The sequence below is a fragment of the Lepeophtheirus salmonis genome, chromosome 10 (assembly GCF_016086655.4).
Source record: "Lepeophtheirus salmonis chromosome 10, UVic_Lsal_1.4, whole genome shotgun sequence".
NCBI lineage: Eukaryota > Metazoa > Arthropoda > Copepoda > Siphonostomatoida > Caligidae > Lepeophtheirus > Lepeophtheirus salmonis.
Window position 1 is genome coordinate 2,473,476 of NC_052140.2, and position 23,204 is coordinate 2,496,679.

At 32.4% G+C, this 23,204-nt stretch overlaps 1 protein-coding gene across 1 annotated transcript; it reads right to left on the bottom strand.

Annotated features, from left to right (window-relative positions):
* Positions 1–3,674, bottom strand: LOC121125156 (calmodulin). The gene is made up of 4 exons (XM_040720290.2): positions 3,433–3,674; positions 3,119–3,293; positions 826–1,068; positions 1–729 (listed from the first exon to the last, which is right to left on the bottom strand). The coding sequence occupies exons 1-4, from the start codon at positions 3,433–3,435 to the stop codon at positions 701–703; spliced, it is 450 nt and encodes a 149-aa protein (XP_040576224.1). The 5' UTR covers positions 3,436–3,674; the 3' UTR covers positions 1–700.
* Positions 3,675–23,204: the final 19,530 nt, after the last annotated feature.

The following is a 23,204-nucleotide window of genomic DNA, read 5'->3' on the forward strand; positions in this document are numbered from 1 at the left end:
TATTTTCAAAATTCTTTATTCTTCAGAAATGATATATATGTCGAGAGTAATAAATGAAACCATATGGGAAATAGAATTTAAAAAAGTAAAGCAAGATTCATGCAAGACTTGAGACGAAATGATCTTGCACGGAACTTACGATTGAAGTAAAGAGAAGGATTAATTATCCATAGAAATATGCCGTAAAAATTGGAATTCATGAATTATTATTATAGAGAGTAGAGTTTAAGTGAATCCACAAAAATAAGTTGTGAACGCACTGGTCTTGTAAGAGTTGCAAACTTTTTTTTTTTTTTGTCATTTGTATAAAAGGAATGTTTAAGAGAGAGAGATATATATAGATAGATAGAGAGAGCTTATATTCATATAATGTGTATTTTTAATATTTGTTAACGAATTAAAAACAAATAATCGAGAAACGAGTCCATAGTCACGAGTTCTTTGTTTTTTTATCTTCTTTATTGTCGAAACATAAGCTAAGTATGTTGGGGAAATTATTTTATTCATAAGAAAAAAAAAATTTTTAGCTTGTTAAAATATTAAAGAACATTTTGAATGAATTTAGTTTTTTCTCATTTTGTTTGGTTGTTTTCACTACTCGGGGGAGGAAAAAAAGTCATTAAAGGATGATTCATCACAAAAACAAAGCAAGAAATGCAGATTCTTAATAATAAAAAAAAATAACGAGCAAATTGGCAGATCACTTAGAAGTCATCATCGTTACGAATTCTGAAACACAAAAAGAATAAAAAAAATAAAAAAAGGGAGGAGAGAGTCAATTTATCACAGAGACTAACAGGAGGGGAGAATAAACCCCAGACTTACCTTCGTAATTGACCTGACCATCACCGTCGATATCAGCCTCCCGGATCATTTCGTCTACCTCTTCATCCGTGAGCTTTTCGCCGAGATTGGTCATAACATGCCTTAATTCAGCAGCAGAAATGAAACCGTTTCCGTCCTTATCGAAAACTCGGAAAGCTTCTCGAATTTCCTCTTCACTATCTGTATCCTTCATCTTACGAGCCATCATCGTCAAGAATTCAGGGAAGTCGATGGTACCGTTGCCTATAGAAAATCAAAAAGGAAAGATTAATCATTTTTGTTATATCAATATCTATATAATACATTGATAAGGAAGAATATATTGTATCGTATGAACGAAGACCACATAATAGTGATGGATTTCGGGTGTTTATATACATATATATATATATTATTAATTAGTCCAGTAATTTGCAATCTTATTCTCTGTTCTAATTTTATGATTACCTCTTCTTAAATTGACTAGTGTAAAATATAAGCCAATTAACTTGGACGAGGTTCACTTTTATGACTCACGTCTCAATAAGGTTTCTTTTTGAAATATTGTTTTTACCATTTTTGGGCCTGGATCCTAATTAAGAAGTAAAAACAGCGGTTAAGGTAATTCTCAATTAAATAAAACTGGAATAGAGTTTACAGCTCAGCTAAATACCCCAGATCCATCACTAGTCTAACATGGGACTAGCCATAGCTAAGTTAGTTACAGTTTCTCTTAAGGTAGCATACCAGGTTAATAAGTAAGTATGTATATGAAACATTCGTGTACTAAAAATGACTCGCGTGTATATCTTTAAAAAAATTGATTTCCATCTACAGGGGAAAAAAAGAACCCACACAAGATAATAAAAAGACTGGGACATTCACTCTTTATTTAAAAAAAAAACTAGATTGTATAACTTGGTGTATCTCCTCTATGTATGTATAATGATATTATACATACATAAAACAAATATTTAAAAAAACCAAAGTATTACATGTATGGTGCGTCAGCATCATAACAATCTCGAACAAAATTCAAAAATGGAAGAAAATCCACAAATATTTTTTTCTACTTGACACATACATACAACCCTATATTTAATTGGCATATTTGAGTCAATTATAGACTTATTATTCAAATTTGTATGAATAGTGTAGATACCCAAGAATTTTAACTTCAGTTTATAACTTTTTTGCTTATTACTTAATTAGCTCTCTATATGGTTTTTCAAAAGCATTAAGTATATCCATTTTACAGTACTTTATTGTTATGATACATTTTTGCTAATTAAAGTACAAGTAGCGGCACAGCCGAAGGGTTCATAAGAATAATATGTTGTTACTATATTTTGACGAACATACGTACAAAAATATAAATATAATCGAGTCAATTTGAAGATGAATCATTCTAGCTTGCTTTTGTGTTAGCAAGTAATATTTTCTCACCCCCCCCCCTCCTGTCAACTTGATTGTTTCTTTTGGATCAAGTGTTGTAATAATATAACAAGGACAACCGTTAAAAGAGAGAGAGAAAAAAAAAGACGAGGGTACACTGCAGCAAGAAGAGGCATTTTCTTTACCTGAATATTATAAAGACTTTTATCATATCAGGACTTATCACTCCCTCCTACTTTACTACTATAGGGTTTGATCATCACTGATTTTAGATCTATTATTCATTCTAACGACTTTATTATAAAATTAGTAGAACAAATAAGAATAAATTGACTGATGAAAGTTTTTTTTTTTTTTTTTTCCTTTAAGAAATATGTATATTATATTATGTATTAAAAAGAGAAACACGCCTACTTTTATTTTTTAATTCAGCTCTTATATCTGCCCATTCTCTGCCATCTCTTTAATATACATAATTGTTACATCCTCATTTCCCCAAAAAAGGATATACTAATAATTATTACTACTAATTCCAAATCATTTGTATCAGAGCGAGATATACATTTTTGATTAAAGGGTTTCCTAGAGTCAAATTTTGTTAGGTTACATAATATATTGTATCATATATGAAGTACACATATATATATATATGTATATAATACAAAAGTTCCTGAAAGAGAGGAACAGGAGAACATTACATGTACATACATTCATATTAATATAAATTGTATGTACGAAGTTGGAGTGAGGAGGAGGGAAGAGAGAGAGAGAGAGAAAGAAAAGAAGAAGTGAGGGAAGGAAGGAAGGAAAGAGAAAGAAGAGAAGGAGAGGAAGGGAGAGAGAGAGGGAAAGAGACATAGATAAAGAGAGAGAGAGTGATAGAGCATAGGGGGAGACTGCCTGGGAAAGGGCGACTCACCGTCAGCGTCCACTTCATTGATCATATCTTGAAGTTCGGCTTCGGTAGGATTCTGCCCCAGGGATCGCATAACCGTTCCGAGTTCTTTGGTGGTAATGGTGCCATCACCGTCCTTATCGAATAATGAAAAGGCCTCTTTAAATTCTGCGATTTGTTCTTCAGTCAATTGATCTGCCTGAAAAAAATGAGGGATATTAGAAACGAAATTGTTTTCGAAAAATGTAAAATAAAAATCCGTGAATACGTGCAATAATCCACGAATAATAAATAGATATGATACTTTTATTTTCTACGATAAAGAACTTCTCACTTACCATCTTGATTTAAAACGGATATGCGAATGAATATAATTTCTCAAGGAAGAAGGTAACCTCTAGGGAAGCCGGGAATGAACTAAGTAATATTTAGCCGCAGTACTACAAGGATACCAGATAAATGACAATGGCGCATCTCTCTCTTTTTTTTTTCTTTTTTTTACTCTCTCTCCTCGCTCACGCCCAACTCACACACTCAGTTAGATTCAAACCCTCTACGCCTTTCCCTTCTTCTCTTCTATACTCTTTCTCAACACAATCTATAATATTATTTTTATTATTATTATTATTACATACACTCTTTTTTTTCTTCCTTTCCTTCAGGAGTCACATTTATTCGTCACTTGTTAAGTTATTCTCTGCTCCTTTTTTATCATATATTTTTGAGCAGACGGTGAGCCTACAGACACTTAATACGTACTTATTGATTTTTTTCCCTCTCTTTCTCATCCTTTTTATATATAAGTTTAACTTGGTTGCATTTTACTGGTTTTTTTCCCTACACATACTTGAATGTTTCTACTACAGGCGTTGTGTGTATTTGTATTTCAAGTATGAAATCAAACTAGGTATATAGTACATGCGAATCTGATCATATAATATAACTTATAAGTAACATAATATTGTATCCTTCTAAGTCATCCTATTTCTATATAGGGACTCTTATTTGAGGAAGGAACAACTGGTAACCATTATTATTATTTTGCAAGTTACTTTTTCCTTTTTTTTTTTTTTCATGAATTTGCTGCTGCTGTGGGCGTCTTATAATTACAAACGCATGAAATTACAAATAGGATCGAACGCGGAATTAATATATATAATATGAGTTAACTTAAATAAGTACCTCATACTCTGTACAGTCCACTATTTTATTAAATTAATATCATCTTCTTGTACGTATCATTATATGTTAATAGTTGTGGTAGACCTTATAACCAAGTGGCAAAAAGCACCTACTAGCTTGATTCCCTGTTGTCTTACCCGGTCATATCTTTTTCCCGCCACATATGCCACTTTTTATAATAACCTTACAGATGACGCCACTTAATCATTTACCATCACGATGGTACGTATGCAACTTTGTCTTCCCTTCGTAGAATTCACCTTGTAGACTCAGTTAAAATGGTGAATTCACGAGGAAGGTTGCATAGGTTGGGGGGATGAACTAATATTCACGTATACTCGGCGCCCCTAGCGGACTAAACAATAATCACGTAGCCAAATATATCGGACAAATATTGATAATGTGCTTTTCGTTTTGCTAATTGCTTCATAGCTAGGATTTTCAATCCTAAACATTTTTTTAGTGTGCAAGCTTTTTGCTGTTGTTGACGACCTAAACAGTTTTTATTTTCTAAAGCTGTTTTCATTATTGAGTATTATGTGAGCGCTCATGAATGAGCCTGAGTAACACTGAGGGGCTGTTGTGGAGGTATACGTGTAAGTTCTCAGTAGAATTTAAGATAGAGATTGAGTAATTCCTATTTATATATGGGCTTGCTAGATATCGAGTACGATTTGTCTTTATTTTCTTCCTCTCATAGCTGTTGCGTGTAGCTTATCTAATGAAACGCCATGACAGCTAAGCTTTTTTCCTCCAAAACATTCTTCAAATTTGCAAACCCATTTATAGCTTTTTAGTAGACTAAAACTTTAAAAAAGTAGCAAAAATTGCTTGTTAGCGGTAGATTTATTGTCGTACTGATATATTTATTCTAGAACAGATATCGCTTTAAATAATACCAGTACAAAAGACGGACGTCACTTGGTCATTTAGGTATGCAATTTTTTCTTTCCTTCAGAGAATTCAAATTCTATATGCAGTTAAAAGGGTGAATTCATCAGGAAGGCTGCTTAGTGTGCAATGGAGTAATTTTAATCCTCCTAACGGACAAATAGCCAAATATATTGTGACAATTATTGATCACGTGGTATTCGTTTCGTCACATGACTAATATCTTTGTAGTGGAGATAATTTTTATACAACTATTAAGAAGCCGAAGAGGGGGGGGGGACCGAAAAAGAAAGGGGAGTTATACTTCTTAAAAGTGAAATTGGTGTGGTATTAATTACATATTTTATTTAAACAAAAAGCTCACATAATATTATATTATAAAATAAAAGCCTTCACTTTTTTTTCTCTCTCACTTTCTTCTTTCTCTTTCTCTCTCTTTCTTTCTTTTATGGCGTTTTCCCCTTCTGTCTAAGGATCGTTATTGTATGACTTCCAAAGTTGCTTTAGTACTAACTATTACTAGACCTAGTAATCACAAAAAAATATAAGATCCTTATGCGCTATTGTTAGAAATTACCCCTTTTTTAGGATATATATTAATGTAATTTGGATCCAGTTGAACTCTCAATCATAGAGATAGTTTGAGATTTTATATGAGGGACAAGTTACTTTAATATGAGTACAATGTAAATGTTGAATCTTGTATTAATAAATTGTACAAGTTGCGATTTCTTCATGTTAAAATGCAGTATGTACATTGAGCATTCTAATTACCAACTCAAGATATAACTTTGATCTATTCAAATTACATGGTTATTACGTATTTAAAAGTAATATAACTCTGTGCAAAGAACACTTTAATGTGCACCAGAATACTTACATTTTAGTCATTTCTGTTAAAATAGTCAAAAATTTAAATATTGATATGTCGATTTTCCATGGAATAGTCCATTATTATCAGTACAGAAAATTCTTCATCTCATTTTTTGTTTCCAACTTGTACAATTTCTTTATACAGGTTGTAACTTGTACACAACATATATAATATGTATACACCCCGGATGAAAAAGAAACTATCTTTTGCTTATTCAATTTTCATTCGATTCTCAAATTTATTTTTTAATTATGTTGGTAGACATGTTTACAACGTATTTTAACAATATTAGTCATTTTACATTGTCATTTTGGTTTTGACAGATAAAGGAGTTCAACGTCTTTTTGCTGTGCTCCACGTTTTTCTAATATTGAAAAAAATGTCAAGAAAAAATTAACTTAGGGGAAAATTATTTCAAAATAATAGAAATATTGTCTTTTTTTCAAAATTTAGTATTTTGTAAAAAATAAATATTTCAAAAGTTTTTAAGGAATTTTACCCTAAATTGATAAGAAATATCTTTCAATAGTAGAAAATTGCAGAGCACACTAAAAGACCTTGATCCTTTTTCTTGATCAAAAACGAACTAGAAATGCCAAAGTTGTGTACATGTATACCAATATGATAAAAAAAATAATTTGAGGATCGAATGAGAATGAAATTCGAAAATAACATTTTTTTTTAATCAAAACTCCATAGTATATCTATATTATCAATCATAAGAATCAGGGGGCAAACTTCTCTTTTTTTTTTTTTCTTGGGGGAGTTCTGGAATTTTTTTGAAAAATATTAAAAAATTTGAAACATTCAATTTCTTGAAAAAAAATTTCAAATATTAAATTTTTTTGAATTTTTTTTTCAAAAATCCACACCTATTAACAAAAATTTTTGAGAATCCATAGTTATTTTCAAAAAATTTCAAAATCCATACCAAATCTTTTTTTTTAGTTTTAAATTTTGGGGAAATAAATTTTAAAAATCCAAAAGCTATGCACAAAAAATTAAATATTTAAAAAAAAATTCAAAAATCTATAGCTATTCTAAGAAATTAAATTTCTCTGAAAAAATATCAAAAATCCATAGCTATTCTCAAAAAATTATGAAATATTGAACCCGTAAAATAAAAATAAAGTTTCTAGAAATTTGTCTGAGGATTCGTTTGCCTATAAATAGGAAGCATTAAAATTGATGTTTAACTGAAATATCTGTCATTTCTTAATAATTTTTCAATTTTTTTTTTATTTGTTTCATTTTTTGACTCTTTAATTTTTAAGAAGAAATGCCACAAATCGATGCATTTTATATGTACTTAAAATTGTAGACTCCAACTCATCTCTAAATTTTTCAATTTCCAGAAAATTTTATTACATAATTTTTGCAATATTTGCAAAAATAAACAAGTTATCGAGGTTGTTTTTTTTCGATGACATTATTCTCCATATCTTTTTTATTTTTGCAAGTACAAAAAAACATTTGTTTAGTTTGTGTTTCTCTTTACAATAGAAATAAATTATAATTACTACTTGTTTTTTGCAAAATTAGTACAAAAAAGTTTTTTTGCAATTTTCTTCGGGAATTTTGTTTTGGCAATATTTTCACAAAAAAACAATAAACTTCTCATCTAGACAATTTTTTTGATGCATATGGTATTTTATTTGAAATTCATATTAATAGTACAAAGGTTACAAAATCCAATAACAGTAAGAGTACTTTGAGGGGGTTGATGAGACTGTGTGGATTACTTTACTTAACCGGATTGATATAGTGGGATTAGTATAGGTAGTCTAAATCATAGTCAACTTCCCGCTAAATCGTTATTGTCATAGTAAGCGAATTAGAATGATCAGGACCCTTCTCGACAATAACGAAACATTTATATTATAATTATTAGGTTATGTAGTATATAGTATTAAGTAGATAAGTATTTTCTGAATAATTTTTAATTTATTTTGAATATTGTCAATTTGATTTCCGCTCCCTTCTTGGCCTAAGCAGCACTGGGTAACCCTTTGCTAATCTATTATAAAACAGATTAATTAAAAAAGGAAACCGAAAACCGTCAAAAGGGATCAATTTTCTTTTCCTTAGGAATACAAACAAGTTAACTGGATCATAGTCCCTGGTTCTCAATTTAATTTCTTCTTTTTCCAAGTTGTTTTACTGACCGTCCAAAGGTTATAAGGAACTTTCCCAAGGACTGATTGGACCACTCCTAAGACTGGACTGGGCCTAATAAATGAGGACTGTCCCAACACTACTCACAAGTATGTAAAACGCAATAGTATATTATCTGTCATAATCCATGATAACAATACGTGAGGTAATGACAGAGTCAAAGGAATGATCCCTGACTCTCCTGAAGGTATCACATGGAAACACATTTTCTAATACTGACATTTAAGAAGACTTTTTGTTAGTAATTATAATTATGTATGTATAAAACAAGGCATTAAATTACTACTCATTTGTTGGATCCAAAACAGTGTGAATTTCGCCAGACTTAACTACACGAAATGTCAACGAAGGTTTTTGTGTACGAAAACTACATCTGAACAAGACGAAAACAGTATTTGTTACTTTTATCCTACCGAAGCAAAAATGTTCTATTTTGGCGAAATAAAAACGAGGAGAACTGAAAAATTTGGGATGAAATTAACATTATTCATCCAAAAGTGGAGTTGATGAGTTTGCCTACTAGAAAAATAATAAAAGTGTTGCATAAAATGTAACCTAGGGGTTATGTAAGAATAAAATATACTGAAAATGAATGTGGTATTACTGAACATTTGAAGAATGTTTTGTAGGAGAGCAGTTTCGCTGTCATGACGTTTCTAGTATAAAATACAATAAGGATAACAGCTTAAACAAAAACACTGTTTAGATTGTAGTATCGAGCTCGTTGAATGTAATATTTTTTACAACTCCGACTTCACCCTGGTTTCACGGAAACAACCTCAGAAATCACTGTCTTAGACTAAAATCTACGTCTTTACATACATAATAATAAATAATTTGAGTTTCACGCATGTCAATATTATGAATCAGTTATACATATATTATCAGATTAAAACACAGATAATCAGATTTGTGATATTTATGGAACGATCATAATCACGATCGATTAATTATGATAATAAGTATGCTCTGAGTCTATACCTTTTTCTATTAATAAATGGCTATATTTAGTATATCCGAAGCATGCATAATATGGACACATGCATATGATATACTTTGTATTAGGGTTTATATCCGAGGATATTGTTTTCCCAGAATTTCCTAGGAAATATACATAGATATTATGGAATGTAAATCCTATAGATTTTTTTAGCGTGCATGTTTTTTTTGGCAACCGGAGAAATGTTATTTTATTTTCTGAGGCTGCTATTTTCATCCTCAAGTAGATAACATCTAAGTATTGATGAATTATGTGTGAGTGTGCCCATGAAAAATGGAGTGGTACACTGAGTAATTAATGGGGGAGTTATCTTTAGAGTTGACATATTTTTGTAAGGGAAATGCTAAACTTAGAAATTGGAAAGGGAAAAACGGTTTCTACGTAAGCTACTTCATCTCTTTTGTTAATAGTTCCATAGATCGTCGTGGTGGTGTTGATTTTTCTCTCTAAAGTACGCATTCTTACCTATCTTTCCTATAAATTGTTTTAAAATTGCATAATAAAATACTTATATATATTTGAATTTAAATATAATTACAATATTTTTCCTGCACTAAATCTATTTAAATGTAGAAAATTCTCCTCTTTATAGCAGTGATTCATTTTCTCCCCCCAAAATCATATAACAGGCAGCTGATATGGATAAGTGTCTAAATTCAGGTGCATCATATCTTGCGCTCCCGCCTTCTCCTCGCGCACTTTTTTTCCTTATAAAATTTCAACTCTATATATGAATAGAACAAAGTTTGTCGGTTTGACGACGCCTAATTATACGGACAATGCCGGGTACTACCACTAGTATATAAATATATAAATTCGCCTCAAAGAAATGAGAAACCCCACTATGATTATATCAGGAGCATCCACAGGATATATATATATATATATTATTATTTTATTTTTTTTGAGTTATTTTCAAAAATTCACAATAAAATTACATTTCTTTGGAAGAAAAAAAAATGTAAAATCTACAGCTTTTCGCAAAGAATTCAAAATCCAAAATTGTTCACAAAAAAGTACATGTATTTGGAAAAAAAAAATTAAAATATCAAATTTGTAGGATTTTTTTTTGAAAAATCCATAGCTATTCTCAAAAAATTGTATTGTTGGAAAAAAATCTCAAAAGTTCAAAGATATTCACAAAAAGTTTCAAAAAGCCACAGCCTTTTCCAAAAAATTAATTTTTTTGGAAAAAAAACAGTTATTACATTATTTGGAGGAAAATTATAAAAATCCATAGGTGTTCACGGAAAATGAATTTTTTTTAAGAAAACATTGAGCAATTAAATTAATTTTAAAATATTTTATTTTTTATTAAAAAGCTAAAATTCATTAATTTGGAGAGGGGGCTACACCCCCTCTAGCTCACTCCCTGCAGACGCCCCTGTGCATGTATGTAACTCTCATATGAATTGAAATCACTCGTATCCTTGACACCAAAAATTGCATAAATCCTGCATAAAATCAATACTTACAACTTAGAAGTATATAACTCTATGACTGCCTACAACAACCCCCATCCAGTTCCTCCTAAGGTTGATCACAGATTATATTAGATTCCATTCCATAGATATACATATATAATACATACTACTTCAAATACTAATTTCCTAATTACTTGAAACAGGTTTTATTAATTATCTCTGCTCCGAATAATCTGTACTATGTACAATGTATGTATATAAAATCTATACTCGTCTTAACCGTTAATTACTCAAAATTAAGAATGAACTTATATGTATATTTAAAATAAAAGTAGTAGTTGTTGGTACTCTGAAAGAGATTTGAGTGCTTTTATTAATTATATACCCCTATTTCGACAATTCAATGGCATATTAGATATATATTTTCACTTTCAATATAGAACTACTTTATCAAGCCAGGCGGGTACGGAAGGCATTGCATCCATTCAGAGCTCATACATGTCATCACAGGCTTTGGGCTCAACATGTACCCAAAAAGTGAAGTCCAATATTTTGGCATCTGGTGAGTCGGGGGCCACATTTTTTTTGGCCAGAAAGGCTAGTTGTTCTCCAAAAAAATTGAAGATTGGTTCCCGGAGTAATTCCTGGGTATATCATGGCTGAATGGGATTTATTGCACCTATGAGATGAAACATTTTGAGAGCTCTCCTCCAAAATATTTTCAAATTGTCAGGGTGACAACGTTAATTTTCAATTTCTAGTTATTTACAATAGGTGGATAATATTATTTTCATCCATGAATAAATATATTTCCCTACTTTGATAATGTAAACCTATTAGCAAGCAAGGAGCATTATATTTTGTATAGTGGTATACTTTTCTTCTTGATTCACACAGACAAGAATTTAGGTAATTTTCACATCTCTACTTATCATATCTTAATGAATATAAGTTGTATAATTATGGATTGCGTTAATATAATTTTTTTTTAACAAAAATAAAAAAATTGACTTAATTTTACGCATCATATAAACATAAAATCAGGCTTGCACCCCTTCACACTGTTTCGCTCATATAAAAAACAACAACGAAGACTTGGTGATCAATTTTTTGCTCAAATTTAGTTGAAAAAGTAAAAAACTCATTCTGGCTTGCTTTTGTGTATTTGCATGTATATACAAATGAACAAGGTACCAATCCACAACAACATATAATTGTCCTAAAAACTTTGAGATGTAGAAAAATAATACTAGTTTGCATATATATTGAATATATATAGTGCACGTTTACATATAAAGGCTCATTAAGAGACGATTAAATGACTCTTGTTAGAAAGATGAACTACACAATAATAATTAGCATTACTTCCAACAGCCTGGACATCTAAAAATACAATATACGCACAAAATATAAATAGATCTTTTAATGAAATGTTGTTGCTTTTAATACATATTAGTGTTGGATGAAAGTCCCAATTTTCGAGTTAAAGTAATTTAAGTTAATTGAGTCCATTGAAGTTTGAGTTTTGAGCAATCTCGAGTTTAACCAAAGGCATCAGACAAAGAAATATATTTTCCATTGAATGGATAAAATCCCTTTGACACCCTCAATAATATGATGGTAAATTATTATATATCAAATTATGTAGAGCATTATATAAAATACTTTCTTGCATAAGTAGAAATGATTTCAAACTGTTGTATCTATTTGATCACATCAAATCATGCATTAAATTTACGTTACGTTAATATCATGTATAGTTCTTAGCATAGTAGAAAGTATTATGATCACCCAGAAATAAATCGTAAATTAAATCGGTCCCCCTGATATTTTGAAGAAGAGCAGCTTAGCTGGCATGACGTTTTATTAATCAGCTGCAAGCAATTAAAGAAGAAGGAAATAAACACAAATCCAACTCTGTATCTAGCAATAAATACGAAGGAATCACAGCGATGTTGATCCTCAATTCTACTCCGAGTCAAACAAATAATAACATTTATAGCTCCACGATAAATCCTCCGTGCCACTCTTTGTTTTTCACTTACTATTGATTGCTTTATATTTACATGTTCTCTCGCATGATCACTACGAATTATATTTCTTCTTTTCCGTATACTTTCAACATTTCACTAAGATGAATATATACTCGAATATCTCGAGTTTTGTTAATTAAAATGGACAAATTTCCATTATATCTTGATAATACTTCATCAAATTACTTTAAAAAAAAAAGACTTAATACCTACATTGAATAATACTTGATACCAATGAGCAAAGTAGGCCCATTAAAGAAAAATATTTTATTCTTTCCATTGTAATAGTTAATTTAGGAAAAATGACATTGTAACATATTTTTTGAACACATTAAGGTATTACTATGGTATACAGGTGTGCGCGTCTACAACTAAACACTCCTTTAAATTTTACACCATGCACATATTTGTGATTTTAAACCGGTTTATACTTCGAGGCAAGGGTCTTGACTAGTTATAAAATCTAAATAGCAACAGTGAAACAACAGCCGATAATATGGAGAGACGTCGAGTCGCAATTTTGGAACTTTCCGCCGGGGGGGAAAAACTCTCACTGAAATTTGCCAAGGTTCTGAACTGCAGCCGCACCACCGTTTACAGCGTGGTGGTCAAAGGGACTCATGAGGCGACAACAAGATCTAAGTCAAGGCCTCAAAGGTCGTACCAAATGGGTTCTGCCGTGAAAAAGTCTGTCGATGACAAGAGATGCAAGGTGCCCGTCAGCGGCCTCTCCAAGGAGTTCAACGTCAGCAAAAGGACCATGGACCGGCTAGTTAAGAAATATCTTGGCCTTAAGGTCTACAAGAGAATCCCTCGTCAAGTCCTCAGGCCTATAGACAAGGAAAAACGCTTACAATTTTAAGGAGTGTTTAGTTTTAGACGCGCACACCTGTATAACAAAACTAAATGTTAGAGAGATGGATTTTGGATGGAGAGGGAAGATTCAAGACCTTTTATTTGTTGGTTCCATTTTGATATCCAAATACACGGCAGTAGTTCACTATTACCTTTTAATGGAAAAAAATGAGGAATTATGATACATGCATGTACCGAGTGGTTCATTAAAATCTGAATACTTTGAATTTTAAACTTCGATAAAATATAGTATATTAATTAGCAATAGAATTTCAAGAAAATCAAATCTATAGATAGATGCATGTCTGCCCTCCTTTAATCATTAGTCATCCACCCTTAGCGGCAATGATGGCTTCCATCATGGCGTCCCAGTGCTGACTGACAGTGGCTTTGAGGGCTTTGGTGTTTGAATGAAGGACACTGCAGCCCTTGCCCTTAACATGTATCCAAAAGATGTAGTCGAGGGTGTTGGGATCAGGGCTGTAGAGGGACAAAAGAGTGAAAAAGAGCTAAAATACTCATTTAAAGGAGTTTTCCAAAGATGAGATGGGTTTATTTCGTTACTAGTGTCAAAAGTGGCCTCATAAGGCTCTTTCCACCCACTTTCTTGATAGCTGTTTTGTTTAACTTCTCTGGACCCAGTTTGGCCTTTTTGACAGAAACAGAAACGGTGATCCTAGAGACGACCAACTGTTTAGAGTATACGAATGAAAATTCGTTGGTCACATTCAAGTGTCATTTTCTCGACTTGTACGTAAGCTAGAGAGCTCAAGTTTGTTCAGTTTTGTAACTAATTCTTTATGCTTGAATATATCGACATATGAATGAATTTCAATCGCTCAACTTTAATTAATCAAGAATTAGCAAGTATTACAATTTCAATGGATCACCCGGTATGCTTCCAAGATCCCCCAAATCAACAGTGCTAACGTCACATAAAAATGCTCCATTTATAATTCCTAGGAATTAAATAATGACTGAAAACAAGGTAAATGTATAATGTATTAATTAGAACAAAATATATGAAAGAGCATTTATATCAATTCAAATGAGTTACTTCATTAGTTTTTTTTTGTATGCTAATTAAATACATATATACAGTGAAGGAAATAAGTATTAAATCCCTTACCGATTTTATAAGTTTGTCCACTGATAAAGAAAAGAACAGTCAGTTATTTACATGGTAGGTTTATTTTAATAGTGAGAGACAGAATATGTAAAAAAATAATCTTGTAAATTTGTCACGTGAAAGTTATAAATACAGATATGGTCCGTCTAAGTTTCGCTAAAGAACAGTTGATGATTCAGAGAAGGCTTGGGAGAAGGTGATGTGGTCGGATGAGACCAAAATCCATATCTTTAGGATCAACTTGACTCACTCGTTCGGTATGCAGGAAGAAAAATGCAGACTAAATCCCCCAAGAAAACTATCCCACCGTCACACATCGTGAAGGGAAACATTATGTTTCGGCCATGTTTCTCTGCTAGGAGGTCATCATTCATTTATCACGTCCAGATGACAAGGATTCTCGATTTAAAGATTTATTAGTTTGAGGGGAGGGAGGGGTTATGGGATATTTCACAGTCTACTACATTGAGAACTCTTCACTGTTTCACTGATCAACAAAACCTTTTCAATATGAAGTATATCAACAGGAGCCTCCGCAGGGGGGTAGTGGCTGTAGCACCCCCCAATCGAAGGAATATAATCATGCCGACGCCTCTGATCATCAGTAGTCTTCACTGATGATCCTATATTTTTAATACCTTGACCATATATTTTATTTACAAATACATAAAGTGGGGATCTAAAAATTAAGGACACCCAATCGGAGGGCGATATGAAGTTTTGGACAGACAAGGGGAGAGGAAATTGGTCAAAAATTGTACTTGACGTCACCTTATATTTACATTTTGATTAAATCTTAACAACCTACCTATAATTGATCTGTGACACAATTTTGGCTCGCAATGCACCTATTAAGAAACTTTTATCTAACATAGTAATAATATTCTATATCTATAAATATTTAGAAATATGTCTTACATATGTGTATGAGCCAATGATAAGCGGGGGTTAGTGGGGTTTATCTGAAACTACCAAACTAGCTTGATATAATTATATAAAACAAACCATTAATAGATTCATATCAATAGTCTTTAAAATTGTTTATGGGGTATTTTTTTTTTTTAATCAAATAAAGGTAAATTAAATTTATCTTTTGGCGTTAGAGGGAATTAGTTAAAAAAGTCATTACTTTAATGTACTATTTACAATGCAAAACAAGTCAACGTGTAGTAATTAGATGTAATAGGTATATTTATGGCATGAATGGCTTTAAATAAGTACGATAGCGTGAGTCGTTTAGAGGGGAGGGGATCAACTTTTTTGAAATTGGGCTATGAGGAAAAGTTGTCCATTTGTAGATAAATAATTTCTGTAAATTATGAGCTCAATAGAGTGGGTTTCAGATGTTTCCCCAATAAATATTATACACTTTTCAAATGCCTATTGCTCTTATAATTCATGATTTATTTAATGAAGATGATTGACACTTAATATTCCCTCTATCCTAAAGACACAATTACTCTACGTATTTCCACGAGGAGAAACTATTCATTAGGTATTAGTGATGAGTATGAATAACTATTAATATGGTAGAAAATAGAAAATAAAAAGATTTGTGGACCTCTTTTTTAATACAAATGAAACTTGAACAATTTATTTGTTAATATAGGTTACAAATACGAGTCAAGTTGATGGACAGATAATAAAATTCTGACCATAATTGTTAGTATTGAAAAAAATATTTAAAAATCCACAAAATATAACTGAATTACATCTAGTCCTTCACGGTACTACCAATTCCCCCATACTCCTCGTCATTGATTTTTCAAATCCTCACCCACTCTAATGTATAATCGGCAATCAATATTATGCATTTGCACGTAGATTTGAATCATCTTTTTAGTCGTTTAAGAAGAGTATGATTTCATGATTGATGACGTTTCAAATCACCTGTCTCTTCTAAAGACTTTAAAGAAATATATATTTTCTAAACAAACTCAAAAATATGTATGTGTATGACTAAACAGATTCATATATGCATGATTAAAAAAATAAAAGGTAAATATGTACAAACCCATTACAATGTTCCTTTACTTGCAAACACAAAATTCATGGATAGAATATACAGTGGCCCTTTAACATAAAAGCAGGCGGGAATTACTTTTCTCAAAAAATGAGTGTAGATTATATATTTATATTCTTTGGCAAATGGTTGTCAATTTTCATCAACTAATTATTCATATTAACCCTTTAGGTGGGTCGTATTTTGCATTTTAATTGGAAAAAAATTAATTGTTGTAATCAAATAGGGAGAGATGAATCGATTTTATGGATTAAAAAGGGGCTATATTTGGGGCCAATATGAATAAAAGATATACAGGGTTGTTGATTGGAGTTTTCTCTGATCGGCGATCATTGGTAATATGGCGATATTATTGCAGTATCGTAAGTGTCCTTAACCCTTATAATGCTATATCGCAACAGAAATAAAAAAAAAAAAAAAAAAAAAAAAAAAAAAAAAAAAAAAAAAAATGCTATCCGATCAATTTGTACTATGTAATAGTACTCTGATTCTCGAGACCTGTCTATGTTTTGAGACTGCTCTCGAGACTATTTTCTTATGGTTTTGGTCTCTACACGTCAAAGTCTTGGTATTGAGCCTAATACACTCGGCCTTGGTCTTCATTTTTGTCACGAACTTTATCAACTCGGGCTTCACTTGATCTCAATCCTTATATATGTCGTGGAACTGATTTCGGCCAAAATTTATAAATATGAATTTTTGGCACTGTAAATAAATACATTTGGAAAAAGGGGGATAAATCGATAATTTAAGTTACAAAAAGGTATTTATATATATAGGTTAAAAGAAATTATAGATTTGAGGATTTGATCGCAATGAAATTCCTTGGATCAGCTGATCACAAATGACCCTGATACTTATATCCCTGTGAATTTATGATCGCATTTTTTTCCTAATCGCACACAAGCCTAAATATATATATACAAGCGGTACTACCCTGCATTTCCTAGAGTAATTAGGCGTCGGCTAAAAGACAAATTTTCCCTTAAATACCTTTCCCTTAAGTCGACTGTTACAGGCTTTTACTATCACCGCTCAAAAAGAAAAATGTACATTTATGTGTAGGCACTCTGTTTAATAGTATTGGATTTTGAGTCTTAATTTTAAATCAAGCTAGTTTCGATACTAACGACTCGCGCCTTGGAACCTTTACAATGAATCACAACTCGATACGTTTTTTTAAAATATAGTTTCTACGATTTTCAAATATCAAGGCATTTTGAGTGAAATACTCAGTTCATAAACATAGTTTCGGTCTTGTTAAGGTTATTCTCAATTATATACCGAGTGGTCCATTCAAATCTGAACACTTTGAATTTTAAACTTTAACAAAATATAATTAATTACTTAAAAATAGAATTTCAACAAAATTAAATCTATAAATGGATGTTTGTCTGAGCTCTCTTAATCATTAATGTGGCTGCTTGTAGCGGCATTAATGGATCCAAGGCATCAGCTGAATGCTTGACATCCACTGAGGTTGTAATCTTTGAGGTAGCATTGAGGACCTTCGGGTTGGACGACAGACACTACAGGGTGTCCACGATAAATTGTAACTATCTTAAAATTCAACCTGCTTGATAAAAATGGAATTTGGAGTGTACTTGTTAATATGAAAAAGTTAGACATGATATTAAACAATAAATTTATTCAACATGTCCTCCCTCAGCAGCCACCATGTTCTCCATCCTGCCCCTTTAGGATTTGCATGCCCTGATGACTTCCTCGGAATCGACTGCATTCAGGGGCGCGATGCTCTTGTGGCTGACCTTGCACACCTCCCTCTCCAACTTCCCCTACTAGTAGTAATCACACGGATTGAGGTCGGGTGAGTTGGAGGGCCAGGTGTTGCGATCCCAGAAAGTGATGTCGTGGGAGTTGAAGAGGTTAGTGGTCGTCATGGCGATATGTGCGGGCGCTGAGTCTTGTTGGAATATGAACTCCCTCCCAGCGGCCGTATCCTTCATCCAGGGGATGACGAACTCCTCCATGACTTCGCAGTACCTTATCGCGTTAACCCTTTCCTTGGGATTGAAGAAGAAAGGAGGCATCACCTCACCGGTGCTGCAGATGACACCCAGGATCATCACGGAGGCTGGGAACTTTGTGGTGAAGACTGCAGGGACCTCTTCTCTCTCATTGGCAAGCCACCTGTCATTCTGGACGTTGTAGCTTCTGTTGACAGTCCAGTTATTCTCGTCGGAGAAGAAGAAGATTCTTCCTCCATGGCTCTTCAGGTTATTGAGGAGACGCTTACCGTTGGTGAGCCTGGTGGCCTTCAGGGATGCCGTGAGGATGTGTTGTTTGGCCATTCGGTATGCCCTGTATCCGAGGTCCTCATTCACAGCCTTGGAGACCAGCTACTTGCTCACTCCACGGTTCTTGGCCAACCTGGACAAGGAAGTACCCGTCCAAGCCTTGATGGACTTCCGGAGGCCTTCAAGGAAACGGGGAGTGCGGATTCGGTCACTTCTCATGTTCTGGGCCTTGCGGCAGACCTTCCCCTCAACCTCCCAGGCATTGAAGACCCGTTACACCGTGGTCTTGGGTTAGTTAAGTAGATAGCAGAGGGATTGTGTCCCACGCAAGCCAATTCGAGGATGGTGTCTCTCCTTGCTTGTTCCATGAACACTATTGTTTGTTATCAAAACAATTGTGGTGGAAGTTATAGTGTATTGTTCATGCAACCTTTCATATTAGTATGATTTAACCCCGAATATCCCCATTATGGATCTGGATGAAGTTTAAAGTAGCTCCAATTTATCGTGGACACCCATATAGTCCTTTTGGGTAAATGTCGTGGGGGTTGGCATCAGGGCTGTAGGGTGCCAAAAAGTGTCAAAGAAAGAGTTCAAATGACTCATTCAATAGAGTCTTGCAACGGAAGGGATGGGTTTCTGTCATTGCTGATTTCAAAAGTGGCCTCTTCGCCTCCACAAGCCTCTTTCCACCCACTTTTTCGATAGTTATTTGGACAGTCAGTTGTGAAACCCTGAGATCTCTTTTAAGGTCCCTTTTGGGCTTCAAGGGATTGGCTTGGTCTGTTTTTTCCAGGACGGTTTATCCTTTCTGACGGATCCTTTCATGACAGGGTAGACAGTGATCCTGGAGACACCCAACTGCTCGGAGTGGGCAAATGAAAAACAGTTTTTCAGTGTCATTTTCTCGACTTTTATATAAGCTAGAGAGTCTTTTTATTATTTCCAAGATACTTAGACATAAGTATCTCAAAGTATCTTGAATATATCAAAGTATGAATTAATTTCAATCACTCAACCTTCATAAAATATTGAAGGTTAGCAAGTGTTCATATTTCAATGGACCACCTGGTAGAATCGGAACCTATGTAGTTTTCGGGCCCTTCATATACCTGAGATCCATCACTATTAAATATATATAGTCGTCATTTTGTAAAGTAGAGAGATAACTGAAAAAGGAGGGATGATGAGAAGAGATGTACAACATACAAACATTATACGTATAATAAATCAGAGGAAAATAATTTTAATGTTTGTCCAAAATATGATTCATATAATATATGAATGTATTATTTATTCCCTCGAGAGAACTGCAATCATTTTTTAATAGGGGACTAAATATATTAAACATTACGTATAAACATTTTATATCTACGTTCAGATATTTACATATGTGGCCTCTCAACACAAAAGCAAGCCAGAAGGATTTTTCCTAAAGTTGAGTGTATTTCAAACTTGTATTCTTATACGAATGTCTTCATATGCTGACACGTCGCAAATAAATTCGATATTATATAGCGGGTGGTCCATTAAACTCTGAACACTTTGAATTTAAACTTGAACAAGACATTAATCAACAATATAATTTCAGCAAAATTAATACTTTAAACAGGTGTGTGCTTGAGCTCTCTATTCATTAATGTAGTCGCCCTTAGTAGCAATGATGGCTTCCAGGTAAAAGCCCTGTAGTTCTCTGTTATGTCGTCTCAGTGTGGGCTGACAGTGGTTTTGAGGGCCTCGGTGTTTGGATGAAGGACGCTGCAGGCCTTCTCCTTGACGTGCTCCCAAAATGTGTAGTCAAGGGAGTTGGTATCAGGGTTGTAGGGGACCAAGAGTGCCAGAAAGAGTTCAAATGGCTCATTCAATAGAGTCTTCCAACAAAAGAGATGGATTTTTTTCATGGCTGAGATGGATTTTTTTCATGGCTGATGTCAAAAGTGGGCTCTCAACCATCGGTATAGGCCAAGGCTAGGTTTTCTTTTTCCACCAACATTTTGCCAGAATATTTATGCCTCTACAAATGCTGGGAATATTTATTCCCAGCATTTTCATGATTTAGTATTATTTTTCGTTTTAAAGATTTAAATAAAAGAAAAAAAAATGTATAATTTGTGTTATACGATCCCCGATTCAATAGATGTTTTAATTATTTTTGTAAAAAATAATTCAAAAATCCACTGTTGTTACATAAAATTTCTTTTTTTTTCAAATTTCTCAGAGATAAATTTGAAAAATCCATGGCCATTCAAAAAAAAATGAAACTATTTGGAAAGAAATTAGAAAAATTACATTTTTTTCAAAAACATATTTGAAATATTAAATTTATCTTACAAAAAATTTAAGTGTTACATATTCGAGTTAAGAGAAAAAGTTTTTTTTTTTTTTTGGGGGGGGGGTACAGCCCCTCCAGCCAATCCCCCGAACGCCTCCCCTGTTTTGGAACAAATTGAGATATATAACTCATTTTGATTTAGGCGTAGATTTCTTGCTCTACTGCGAGCCCATTCTACTTTGACCTTTTTTGAGGGACACAATGACGACTTGATTTCGGAAATGGACAAAAAGGCATGGAGTAAATCCTTTTTTTTTTTTAAATACTTTTTTCCAACATCTAAATGATGGAGTGTTATATTTCGCCTTCAAAGATTTACATGAAAGAAAAAAATGTACAATTTTTATTATATATGTATATAGAAAATGCCTTGTAAGTACAAAAAAAATAACGTAAGTTGACTCTTTTACTAAAAGTCTAATAAATTCTTTATTTTTTATCACAATGTCAAAAATGATAGTTTGTCGTTCAATGAAAAATTACAACTATAGCATTTAAAAAAAAAAGAACTTTCAATTTTTTAACAAAGTTATTTAAGATTTCTTGCTTGAAAAAGTATTGTTGTATATTTATAAAGTTTTCAAGGCTGTTTGATAAAATATAAAATGTTGCTCTCTGTAGCCCACAGGAACAAATTTGTTGACTAGTGTTATTTGCTTCATCTTGAAGTTGAATACAGAAAACTGCACCATTATGAAAAGGTTAAGTTTAACCTATGAAATGGTATTATTTTGAATTAAGTGTGATAATTATAAAGGGCTTAAAAATAGCAAAATCCTAAAGGGCTTCATTTTAAAGTGTCGACCTGTAGATTTCTGAACCTCTTCATAAACATATCTTAATAAAGTAAAGTTTGTGTAGATGGATGTTTGCCGTCAAGTCATTTTAGATCTAAGAATGTAGCAGCGAGTGTGTGTTAATAAAGCTTACTCTGACATATTTAAATTAATAAAATATGTGTATGAAAGTAAATAACCAAATTTGTTAAAAATTGAATTCTTCAAAAAAAATTATTGTAAAAGATTTAATTTTTCAAATTTTTTTTTCAAAATATTTAATATTCTGCAAATAACTATCAATATTTTAAATAATAAAATAAAAAATGAAATATCATTTTTCAACTTTTTTCCAAAAAATTTAATATTTCAATTTGTTTTTTTCCTAAAAATTAATTTCTTTGCAAAGATAATTTTTGTGATAAGCTATGTATTTAAAATAAAATCCAAAAAAAATCATCTTTGACTATTCATTTTTTAATTTTTTCCACTAAAATTAATTTTTCCCCGAAAGGCAATGATTTGCAGAAGAATACAACATGTATGTAATCAGAAGCTCAATTTTGAGAAAACTCATTCTAGTTTGCTTTTGTGTTGACAAGCTAGATCTCTATATTATTAAAGCAAAGTTAATACACGTCAAATAACTCTGAACTATTCCGGGTACTCCAGCTAGTTAGTATATAAGCTATCTTTTAATATCATCATGAATATCGATATTAAAAGAAAAACAAGTCTTATCTAATCTTCTCTAATATTATTTTATAATCTTTCAACAGTGATTATAATTATTACGTATAATTCTACTCTGATTCATTACTATCAGACATCACCAACATCACCACCTGCCTTTGACGGGTCACTTTTAATATGATAATAAAAAAATATTTTATCAAAATCAGAGTCATTAGTTTCTCTACCTTAGTGTTGTGTCGATTTAAGTCGAGTTTAACTGAGCCGAGTTGATAAATTAGATAAGGAAAAAAAGAAAGATAAAACCAAACCAATTCGATCCATTAAAAAGCTCGTTCCGGACCGGTCTTATTTCAAATTCGATATAAACAGACTCTCACGTCATAACCTTTATTGCATCACGCAATCTTTTCTCCAAAAAGAAACAGAAAAAAGGAAGTTAGACAAATAAGTCAATCACACCAA

Excerpts from the sequence above, each read along its gene's own strand:
- LOC121125156 (XM_040720290.2), bottom strand. Across the intron at positions 1,069-3,118 it reads CAATGAAGTGGACGCTGACG|GCAACGGTACCATCGACTTC; the intron begins GTGAGTCGCCCT and ends GATTTTCTATAG. Across the intron at positions 730-825 it reads TGGTCAGGTCAATTACGAAG|AATTCGTAACGATGATGACT; the intron begins GTAAGTCTGGGG and ends TTTGTGTTTCAG.